Here is a 12,956-nt window from a genome sequence, read left to right on the forward strand (position 1 = left end):
CTGTGAAGGAAGCAAGGAAGAGGTCCAACATGAGCCGACATGCAGACGCTCGTAATGGCTGCGCATGGAAACAATAAGCTAATAACATAACAGCGTAATCTAGCAGACACAACACTGGTGTGAATTATCTAGTCGGTACAAGACAACATCAAAGCTACTGACAATTGTGTTTAATCAACTGATTCCACAAGTTTGTACTTGCAATATATCCATGTACAAGATGCGTTTGTCAAATAGACACGTTTTTGGAAGCCAACCCTGGATGTTAACGACAACAAGACATCAAATACACACTGGCTGAGTCTGATGAAACCAGAACACAATACACATGAGCGGAGTAGACACCGGCAGGGTGAAAAACCTTGTATCTATCTATCTATCTTTTTTCTTTCTTTTTTTCTCCTCGAATTCCGGTTCTGTGGGAATTCTTCCCAGACAGACCTTACCCATGATATTAATTAAGGCTCTATTCCATTTAGTGTAGCACAGTGTTTCTCAAAAGTTCAAAAGTTCCCCATAAGGCCACTTATCCACCAAAATAACTTTGGTTCTAGAACTGGTTCCGTTCTAGATTCTTGCTTTCAGGGAACCAGTGGCCATTTTTTGGTTCCAGTTTTTGATTCCAACTTTTAGGGTTCTGTACCAATTCATGCCCACTAAAATAGTGGGCAGGGAAAAAAGAACGGAACCGGTTCAACCCCGGTGGAAAAGGGGCCTGAGAGTGTACAAATGGGTCCACCTGTACACTCTCCGAGTTACACAGCTGTAAGGGGCCATTTGGAACCCCCTCAAGGAACCACAAGGGTCCCTATTTGAGACCCACTGGTGTAGCAGGGTGTTTCGCCAACATGCAAAACATCAGCACACTGACTCTGTTTTGACCAGAATGGAACGTAACCTTAACTAGTATCACTGGTAACACAGAGCCCATTCGTCCCTGCATCCGCTACATTCACTGATCATCTGGCTGTCTTGCACTCACTGTTCAGTATGCAAACAGGCAACGAATAGATTCTAAAATACCTCGTTAACTACCTGGTAAATTACCCGGTAAGTTCCTAAAGACCCCAAACAATGCAGAGATCCTTATCGTACAGACCTGTGATGTCACTCCAGCTCACACGTCTCCGGGCTCCGACGGACGCGACGTTTCCTCCTGGGAGACTTGTTGACGTCCTCCGTGTCCGCGATGGTCTCGCCTACACATGGCAGACTGCGGCCTACACGCCCGCACGCACACACACACACACACACACACACACACACACACACACACACACACACACACACACACACACACACACACACACACACACACACACACACACACAGTCACGTGTGTATTACTATACTTGTGAGGACATCGTTTTAGGACGGCAATTTTACAAATGACATTTATACAATATTATTCTTAAAACAATGTAATACTGCCTCATCAAAGTTGGTGTTGGTGACTTTATATATTGTCAATTACTTGCATGAGAGGGGGAGAGCTAGGTGGTGGAGTAAGCTGCTTTATCAGACCCTGTGAGGGTCCGAAGCGCTTTTTAATTCATTGGTTCAATATTTGTTTTAACCAACACACAGACGTAAAGGGTGTTCAATAGGATTGCATTATGGAGAAACAAAAATCAAAACCCTCAAAAATGGAGTTAGGTGATTTCCTCCCGACAGCCATGATATATGCATTTCCCGCGGGAAACTGTCTTTGTTGACCAGTCAGAACACGGAGAATGTAGACAGGTCTGTAAAGCCTCAACCTATAACTCCCTTGGGCCGGTACTTCCGCCAAATTCCAGTACTTCCATTTTTAGACACTGAACAGGCTAGGTCTCGCCCCTGCGCGTTGTGTTCTGTTGATAGCGTAACAAGTAACACTGTTTATGTGTGTATGTGTCTGATAGCACATTTTGATAGTTTTAGTCATAGCATATTGTATTGTATAGTCAGTCATCTGAAATGTTTTAGTTTTAGTCGACTATATATATATATATATATATATATATATTATATATTATATATTATATATACACAAACCAAATGAACACTGCTGTTGTGCTGCATTCTGGTGACTCCCCCCCACAAACACACACGCACAGGATTAATAAAGCTCTCACTAATGTATCTAGGAAATGGGTAATTTTCCGCTGAATTCACTTGGACGTTTTTATACGTTCCAATTAGACGGGCTCGGCATAAATCTGAACACCACTAAGACGACGTGCGTCTCTGTTCTCGGTTCAAGTATCTGCGAGTCGGTTTGCTCATTGAGGTCTTCGTCTTGTTCCAACATCTTTGAGATAACTGGCTTTTATTATAGAAGAGAAAAAAAATAACTCATTTTTCATCCAGACAGGAATTGAGGAAAAGTGTCTGTTCGTAGAGATGAGTTGGTGTGTGTGTGTGTGTGTGTGTGTGTGTGTGTGGAATGTCTGATGTGTAGGAATAGATGTGATACAGATCAGGGATCAGTGGGATATCAGTGGATGCGATCTGTAATGGCCTGGGGTCAGCCGCCAATATCTGAGGTCACACACCCCAACAAACTGCCCCGAGCGTCTCTATACAGCCCACTCCCCCCCCTCCCCCCCCCCCCACACACACACTTAAACATACACACGTTTGTTTTAATATACTTGTGAGGACATGCATTGGACAGGACAGCATTGAAAATTGTACGAAATTTGCAGTTGCAATTTTGTTATTCTCTGGTTTGCGACACCTTCATTCAACGTTAAGCAAGCAAGAACAAAAAAGCATATGATGTACTGCCATGCTTTTTTGTTCTTGCTTAATGTAAATCACTCTGGATTAAGAGCGTCTGCTAAATGCCTAAATTGTAAATCAAACCTTTAAATGCTTAGTTTTTTCCTAATAGTAAGCCTAGAACTCCACAAATCATTGTTTTAAACAATAATTTCTCGTGTGAGGACAGGGAAAAATGATCCTCACAATGTCTATATATACTTGTGGGCATTTGGTCCACTTTGCTACACAGAGACGCAGACAAAACATAAACACATGTGCACGTGTGCACGCACGCACACAAGCGCGCGCACACACACACACACACACACACACACACACACACACACCTGTTTGCCCGTTAACTGTGCTCTCAGCGCATTTCAATCCATTCTGAAGGCGATTGAGGAGTTTGTTCACACTTGACCTTTGACCTTATAACCAATCATGCTGTCAATGACGTTGATCATCCGCTGCTGTTTCCGCTGACTAATTAATGTACCACCGGAGTGTTATCGTATATTAATAACACACTTCTAACAGTAGAGTATTATATCTATCTATAAATGTACGGAATCTGTGTGTGTGTGTGTGTGTGTGTGTGTCTGACTGTCGCCCGCATAACTTGAGCACTGTATGACACTGATCAACACCTAACTTGTCATTTGAGTCGCCGACGCCCCGGAGCGAGCCGGGTCGTCTCCATATATGGAGATCCTTGCGTCTGTCTGTCTGTCTGTCTGTCTGTCTGTCTGCCTGCCTGCCTGCCTGCCTGCCTGCCTGCCTGCCTGTCTGTCTGTCTGTCTGTCTGTCTGTCTGTCTGTCTGTCTGTCTGTCTGTCTGTCAATAGAGGTATTAGCTGTCATTTATTTTAGCTTTAAAAAAGCTAAAATATTTGGGAAAAAATAATAATACATGTCTATGCTTTTGGATTGTGTTTAAGTGGACCACAGTGGCAATAAGTCTGACTTCACCGTGTTCTTTGAGGGGTGCTAACCGCTCCAACGTGTGGCTTTGTGTGTAGGTCTGCCCTCCTCACATCATCTCCCGTCATCTTATGGCATGTAAATATTGTCGGGCAGAAAGCTCCCATCTCCATATTATAATTTTTTTTGAGTATTTTCGCTAATGAATGTCCTACTTGCTCATATTACAGCGACACACTTTGAGCTTGAAGATCTGCTACCTTTTGACGTTTTTGAATTGGAATCCTGAAAAGTAACGGTCAGTCAAGTCTCGTCACATCCTCCAGGAGGGGGACATTTACAACGTGCATCTTCCTCTGTCACCGAGTGTCCTCTGTCATTATATACATCATCATTATGTCATCATCATGTCATCGTTAAATCATCACGGTGACATCGTTATGACGTCACTGTGCATGTCATCATCATGCCATTGGTAATAACTGGTCGTATCACCTGGAGGTGATATAAAACTAATATTCATATACCCTGAAGAAGGCAAATAAGTATAGGGATAAGGAGTAAGGGCCTTAAGGCCAGACCGCAACGAGTTGAAAGTCCTTGCAACAAGCAATGGTCGAAAAAGTTCTTAAAAAAATTGTACTTAAATAAAAGTATCAATACTGCAATTTAGAAGTACTCTACAAGTAAATTCAAAATTGACTTGAGTACAAGTATTGGTATCAAAATGTACTTAAAGTAACAAAAGTAGAAAGTACTCATTATGCAGAAGGTCCCATTTCAAAAGTTTTCAAATGAAATGTAAATCACTCCCAATCTTCCGCCGCAGTCTGAAAACGCACCTCTTCAGACTCCATCTTAGCCCATAGCACTTGCCGTAGTACGTGCCCTAGCCTCGACCTCCGACAGGCGTATGCAAAGGCTCAACTTATGTATCTTGGATAGCATTTTATGTAGACTTAGATAGCAGTTTATGTAGACTTAGATAGCAGTTTATGTAGACTTAGATAGCAGTTTATGTAGACTTAGATAGCAGTTTATGTAGACTTAGATAGCAGTTTATGTAGACTTAGATAGCATTTTATGTATACTTAGATAGCAGTTTATGTAGACTTAGATAGCAGTTTATGTAGACTTAGATAGCAGTTTATGTAGACTTAGATAGCAGTTTATGTAGACTTAGATAGCAGTGTATGTAGACTTAGATAGCAGTTTATGTAGACTTAGATAGCAGTTTATGTAAAAGTACAATATTTGGACCCGAGATGTAGTGGAGTAGAAGTAGAAGTATTGGAAATTGGAAATACTCAAGGAAAGTGCAAATACCTCAACATTTTGCTTGAGTATTACTTAAGTAAATGTACTTAGTCACTTCCCACCACTGCAACTCCTTGCAACTGCCGTCAGGGATAACGGTTGCAAGCAGTTGTAGTAGAAGCAGTTGCATGTTGCAAGGAGTTGCATTGGTGTAGACCAAGGGGCCAGTGAGGCTATTCAACGTTGAAGCTCTCCTCCCTAGTGGTAGGAGGAGGGACTACAGGCGGACCTGTGGATTCATGACCGGGAAACCCCGTGCAGCTGGGCTTTAACATTGAGCGCTCGGTTGCACTTCCACATTTGACCACCAAAATTTGGTGGTCAAATGCGGAAGTAGACGTTCTGAGACGGTACTTCCGGCAGTCTTCTGGGTGCTTCAAAACGCCACTGAGCAACTTCCACTGACATGAATAGCTGGGGGGGCGGAGCTTCGCGCCAGTTCAGTCTCTATCCTTTTATATACTCTATGATGTAGACAGGCCTTCAGGGGTTACCTGGGGTCTAGGCTCCCAAGCCAGATTGTAAGGAAGCACTGTGGATGATTTATATTAGGACACATTTGTCCCAATATGAATCAAAATGATCAAAGGCTAGCTTGCTCCTTATCAGTGTAAAATGTAAAGATATCTTAAAATATATGTTCGTTAACGGACATGACCGAACAGATGACAGCTTCCTTTCTCGAATTTCGGGAGGTGTATTTCCAGACTCTATACAAGTACTCAGTAGATCCTTACATAGTAACTTTGATTTCAAATATGACGCTTTGCATGATCCCATTAATATTAACCTTGCAGCAATATTTGAAAAAGATGCATCAAATAGTCCTCGTAGGATTACATTCTCCTCAATTATTTTGTAGGGGAATTCAGTTTAGTTACGGTTCTGTAACTCTGAGAGTGTACAAACCAAATGGAACCAAATGGACCCTTCGGATTGCTCCTTTAGCATACTGTAACTGTAAAAATATATAACATACTGTAACACAGCAACAACACAAGTATTATATGGCCCGGCTCCCGCTCTGCGCTGTGAGCCAACGATGACACACCCAGAATAAACTGCTGGACCACCGAAACACTGTAAACACACACGGCCCCTCCCCCCGAGACACACACAGACACACACGCGCGCGCACACACGGCCACACAGACACACAGACACACGGCCACACAGACACACGGCCACACAGACACACAGACACGCACATGTGATTTCTGTGATGCTGTAGTATGATCAAGTAAGCTATTAATTCATGAAAACAACACAAAAAGTTAAAATATGGAGATTAGAGGTCGGGAACCCCTTTTGGTGTTTTCACCCATCAAGACGGGAACCCCTTTCGGGGTTCTTGTTGCTATGTACAGTATAGCGACAAAAGTTCGCAAAACGTTTTTCAGAAAACGTAGGTCAGGATTTAGAAGGCGTTTTTAGAATCGGCCTCAATCCTAAAAGGGTTAAACAGCGTATGATTTTTCAGAAAACCGTTATAGAGAAGGCATTGATTTGTAGAAAACTGAACATGTCCGTGTGTGCGCGTGCACGAGGTGCATGTGTGCAGACGCATGGCAGTTGTGTGTGCATGCGAGACACACAGTAGTGCTACTGAGAGTGATAGCACAGCACAGCGGGTCGGACAGCATGCAGCGCTGGACACCACAATGGAAATGCCTGGAAAGCTGCGTATGAAAAAAAGAAAACTGTTTCTGGCCACTATACCAAGCATCGAGGCCAACAAACCATCACACAGTCAGAGTCACACACACACACACACACACACACACACACACACACACACACACACACACACACACACACACACACACACACACACACACACACACACACACACACACACACACACACACACACACACACACACACACACACACACACACACACACACACACAAGAGAGTGAGACAGAGTGATATAGTGATATATAGTGCTTCTTGCTTTTTTCTCTCAGGTCACTCCTGTAAATAACGTTTTTATCCAGGGCACCGTTGAATTTCATTGTTACTTTATGGAACATTACATTTATGTCATATTATGGTAATTAGTTATGGGGGTCCTCACAAATACAACATTTGAGAAACACTAGTTGGACTGACATTCAGTCATTGGGTCTTGTGATTAACATTAAAGGAGCATTCAGTGATTTGGGTGATTTGGGAAAAAAACCCGGTCCACCCGGTAACAAGATGTGCACATGCACACACTCTACAGTGGGGGAAGTACAACAGACCAACAGCACGTGCACCAAGGCCCGCCCCACTCGATCATGATTGGAGGAAGGCCCCTCTCATCCTGATTGGATGAAGGCTTTGCCACCCAAAGCCCAAACCGAAACTAGGGTTTTTTGACCCCAGGGGTTAACTGGGGACAGGGAGGAACTCCTTATATGGTCAGCGCACTTTATAGTAGGGAGGATTATCCAAAAAATAAGAAAAAATAAGTTATATTTGAATTAAGTGAAATCACTGAATATACCTTTAACATATAAGAACATTATAATGGTGTCATTGGTGTGTGAAACAGAAAATCACAAATGTGCAAAGGACAAGCCTTTGCCGCGGACACATGTGTCCGTGGCAAAGGCTTGTCCTTTGCACATTTGACAGATTGTTGACCCTTGGTCACGAGGACAACTTGAGAGAATAGTTTCCATTACGATGCTGCTGATTTACTTCCATTTTTGCTAGAAACAGACCAGTGTCAAATAATTACTATCGTAAACAGTTTTCTTTGCGGGGGGCAGTGTCTTGAGTGTGCAGGGTTTGATGAGGTCTGGCTGGCCATATATATGGAGCGGGTCTTGAGTGTACAGGGTTTGATGAGGTCAGATAAACATCTGGAATGTCAGAACAGGTCAGCTCCACATATATGGAGATCAAAGGGTGGCAGCGGGGGCAGTGTCTTGAGTGTACAGAGTTTGATGAGGACAGATCAACATATGGAATGAATTCTGTATTGGCCATATATGGAGTGTGTCACGAGGCGTGACGGACTGACATATTTTGCAGGTTGTCATAGTAAACTGCAAAGACTCCTTTATTTATTTGTCTGACAACGTTTCGATCCTGTGGATCGGGTCATGTGAAAATGCACACCATTTTTTTTCTTTTATAATAATGAGGTGCCCCAATTGTCCAATCAATCACCCCCATATTTTTGGTGCCACCCCCACAGTCACTGGGCCCGCACGATTTTAAGATGACTCAATGTATTTCTCCATAGAGGAGATACTTCCGGGAACCAGGGGATGAGCGAGTCAAGACTCCTGCTCTATTGATACATGCTAGTACACTGTGGCACCCCTGGACTTGCGTCATGCGGCACAGAGAGAGAGAGAGAGAGAGAGAGAGAGAGAGTGGTGAAAGCACAGAAACCAACAAACAGCCAGGGCAGTAACAGGGTGGAGATGATGATGATGAATCAGGAGGTTTCAGATCATCACTCTCGACATGATTATGGTGATGATGATGATGATGATGATGCTGGAAGCATCGCAACAACATCACAGATGTTTCACAACACCACAGCGCTCGTCCCTTCGGACATGTTTGCATGTCTTTAGTTTGGCTCTAGTCTGAACACACACACACACACACACACACACACACACACACACACACACACACACACACACACACACACACACACACACACACACACACACACACACACACACACACACACACACACACACACACACACACACACACACACACACACACGTCCATTGAGCAGAAGGCATGCAGTCATGTGGTGGAAAGTAACTGAATACATTTACTGTACTTTTTTTTAGGTACATTTGCTTTACTTGAGTGTGTCCGTTTGTTTCCGATACTTTATACTAGTACTCTCCGTGACTATACGTCTCAGAGGTACTGCTTTACTTATCGCCTCTGTCTTGGGGGGTATGAGTCACAGAATCACCTCGTGGCGTGGGGGGGGGGCATGACTCACTGGTTGTGACATCACAGCGGCCCACTTTGACGCAGGCAGAGCGGAGACCACCTCAAATCCTGATAAAAGACCAACCAGGAACTCCACTGGGTGGCTTTTAACGACCAGCCCGCTTCCCAGAACCAACAACTATAACCACCAGAGAATATATACCAGCGTGTGTGTGTGTGTGTGTGTGTGCGTGCGTGCGTGCGTGCGTGCGTGCGTGCGTGCGTGCGTGCGTGCGTGCGTGCGTGCGTGCGTGCGTGCGTGTACTTGTATTACTATACTTATGAGGGTTGAGGGAAGTAGTAGAATTTGAGAAATAAGACATTGTGAGAACCTCACAAGGGAAATGGTTAAAAAACACACAGATTGTTTAGAGTTACAGTACGCCAGATTCAACCATATTTGAAAATAGCTGATCTACAAGCTCACTCAATATGCTATTTTTAGGGTTAGGGTTTAGGATTAAAAATTGCATTCACGAAATTGCCGTACTGTACTACAGTACACAAGTACTTTGACGAGTTAAGTATGTGCGTGCTTCCTCTTGTGTGTGTCTAACCTAACCTTTACTTTTCGTAATCTCTTCCATTTGAAGCGACAACCTTATTGGATACTAAAGAGCCAGCCCAGTATGCGGAGGCCTCTAGGACCCTGAGGGGAGAGACGGACATACCGACAGACTGCCATCCATGGGTCTGCATCATCATCATCATCATCATCATCATCATCATCATCATCATCATCATCACCATCAGCCTCAATCAGGCTGACCTATGACATCACAAGCACTGACGGGAACGGGCGTGGTAAACATCTGCCAAGGGTCAAGCTGCCACACCCTGCTACTTCACACATGTTGATGCGGGGCAACGCGCACACGCACTCCTGGAGAGGACGTGCTGATAGCAGGGCTACGACTATTGATTATTTCATTTGAGATTATTCCAGTGACAACAAGTCACTTCCAAGAGCTTGTCAGGGAGGGGTGTCCCCAGATCAAAATATGTTTATGTATTTGTATTTTGTTGGTATCCTTTGCATGCACATGCAATGTGTCAATATGTGTTTTTGATTACGATTTGTTTTCTGAGAAATGTAACTGAAACTCACAGTTTTCAGAAACTCAGAGCCCCCCCCCAATCCCCTCCCCCCCACACACACTCACCCTTTCACTCCTAACGGCCTCAGATGATTTCTTAGAATATCTGCCTTTACGGTGAATCTGGCTGTTGGATTTTAAATGACAAATGTCATGTAATTATAACAAAATAAACACCCCCAACACGCACACGCACGCACACACACACACACACACACACACACACACACACACACACACACACACACACACACACACACACACACACACACACACACACACACACCACACACACACACACACACACACACACACACACACACACACACACACACACACACACACACACGCCAAATTCGTTCAGGATGGACGTTACGCCTGGAAGAAAGTTTCTCGTTTGTTATTTGATTGTGAATAATGAGAGAACAAGGACACAATTAATGATGCAGAACCGAGACACTAACGAACGCGCGCACGCAAGCCCACGCATGCACACGCATGCACACGCATACACACGCATGCACACGCATGCACACGCATGCACACGCACACAAAACCACCACTTTTCCCCCCCAGTTCATTGTGTGAGTGTTGGTGATGTTGCAACGTCACAGTGCAGCGTACAGCTTTGTTCCATTAGCTCTCATCCATCCATGACACATTTACAACCAGGCCTGCTCTGCTCTGCCTCTTCTGACCATGACTGGCCAGTTAGTAGACTCATTATTAATGCAACTGCTTCTCAACCTGGGGGGGAGGGTCCCCAGGAGTCCTTGGCAGGGTTTCCAAGGGGGTCCCCTCAGCTAAAAGATTGATGGTTATGGGAACCAAATGGACCAGTTAAGGGTTCCATTTGGTTCCATACTGTACATACTCAGAATTAACCCATAAAACCCAGTAAGAAGCCCTGAGGGCGAGAAGCGATGCGGGTGCACGCATCCTCCTGGGTGACGGCAGACTGCTGGGCGAGCGCTGGCGCTTTGGCATGGGGGGGTCAGATCAACATATGGAATTAATTCTGTACTGGCCATTATATATGGAGCGTGTCTTGAGTGTACAGGGTTTGATGAGGTCAGATCGGGGTGCATACTTAGTTTAGACTAGTCATTGGTTAGACATGGGTTAAGGTTAGGTTTAGGTGTGCTGCCCCACGTGGGAGGTTAGGTTTAGGGTGAGGGTTTGAGATAGGTTGTAGTTGTAGGACTAATGACCAATGACTAGTCTAAACCAAAAACTGTCTAAACTAAGTACTGCACCCGTCAGATCAACATATGGAATGTCAGAACAGGTCAGCTCCATATATGGAGATCTAAGGGTGGCAGCGGGGGCAGTGTCTTGAGTGTACAGGGTTTGATGAGGTCAGATGCACATATGGAATGAATTCTGTATTGGCCATACATGTTGCGTGTCACGAGGCGTGGCGGACGGACGGACTGACTGATAGCAAACTGCGACCTACAGTCGCAACCAGGGAAGCATTTGTGTCATCTTAGATGTTAGCTATATGTACATAACTACATATATGGCGTCATACTTTTTTCCGGAAAACTCTTAGGATTTAGAGCAGTGGTTTAGAACAGTGGTTCTCAAAAATAGCAGCTCTGCAAGCTCACGTCGCGTCACTTCGTGCGACACTGCAAGCTTGCGATGAATTTCCAAACTCAAATACAAACACCTTCAAATGGGGGTCCGCGGCCAATTACATATTATTTCGGGAGTCCTTGGCACGAAAACGTAGTACTGATTTAGAAGGAATCTGTAGAATCAGCCTCTCACACGTGCGCACGCACACACACACCTGTGAGGAGGAGAGTGGACTCCTGCAATGAGGCGGTGCTCCCTCTTCCAACCTCTGTCATCATCTCTCCATCACTGCAGTACAGACGGAGAGAGAGAGACACACAGAGAGAGAGAGAGAGAGAGAGAGAGAGAGATAGAGAGAGACACACAGAGAGAGAGAGAGAGAGAGAGAGAGAGAGACACACAGAGAGAGAGAGAGAGAGAGAGAGAGAGAGAGAGAGAGAGAGAGAGAGAGAGAGACACAGAGAGAGAGAGAGAGAGAGAGAGAGAGAGAGAGAGAGAGAGAGAGAGAGAGAGAGAGAGAGAGAGAGAGAGAGAGAGAGAGAGAGAGAGAGAGAGAGACACACAGAGAGAGACAGAGAGAGAGACACAGAGAGAGACACACAGAGAGAGAGAGAGAGAGAGAGAGAGAGAGAGAGAGAGAGAGCGAGAGAGAGAGAGAGAGAGAGAGAATAAAACCGAATTCAGTGATTTTTGTAAATAATTTCATAAATAGGCTACATTAAAATAAAATAAAAATAATGTCCAGCTGTTTGTGTCCTGGGGAGACATCAGATTTCTCTTTTGGGTCAGTGTGTGGACCACTGATCTAACCTGTGTTGTCCTATAGTCTTGCGTTGCCAGACTGTTGCCTCTCGCATTTTCCAAATGCTTCCATCATACAGTCTGGAGCAACGGAAGCTCTATCATGAGTAAAATATAAAGTGGAGCCTCCTCCCCACTTCCGTTTCGTCTTTACAGTCCCGCATATTTATCCTAATATGAATAGAAATCATCTAAGCATATATAGCTTGTTGCTTAGCAGAATAGGAAATGAAAAAATAAGCTCTAAAGATATTTTAAAATATATATATTTATTTTTTTAAATATATATATATTTTTGTGAACGGAAATGCCAGCTTCCTTACTCGAATTTCGGGAGGTGTAGTTCCAGACTCTATAGCATTCGGAGATTGTGGAATATAGTTGTCTGGATACGCGAGACCAGTGTTGTCCTGGCTGGTGTGGTGGAGGTGTTGGACCTGTGTCTGCCTGTGTCTGTGGAGTCCTGGTGTCTCTAACCTGTGTCTGTCTGTGTCTGTGGAGTCCTGGTGTCTCTAACCTGTGTCT

The 12,956-nt window shown here is 44.4% G+C and overlaps 1 protein-coding gene across 2 annotated transcripts in view; it reads right to left on the bottom strand.

Annotated features, from left to right (window-relative positions):
* Positions 1–12,956, bottom strand: part of LOC306933815 (DNA repair protein XRCC4-like) — an 88,324-nt gene that overhangs the window by 22,184 nt on the left and 53,184 nt on the right. For both annotated transcript variants that reach the window (XM_079516139.1, XM_079516140.1), the window contains exons 7-8: positions 11,845–11,918; positions 1,100–1,220 (exon numbers count right to left, since the gene is read on the bottom strand). In XM_079516139.1, coding sequence (XP_079372265.1) covers positions 1,108–1,220; positions 11,845–11,918 — 187 coding nt within the window. In that variant the 3' untranslated portion in view covers positions 1,100–1,107. The remainder of the gene's footprint in view (positions 1–1,099; positions 1,221–11,844; positions 11,919–12,956) is intronic.

This window comes from Electrona antarctica (assembly GCF_951216825.1).
Source record: "Electrona antarctica genome assembly, chromosome: 12".
NCBI classification, from domain to species: domain Eukaryota; kingdom Metazoa; phylum Chordata; class Actinopteri; order Myctophiformes; family Myctophidae; genus Electrona; species Electrona antarctica.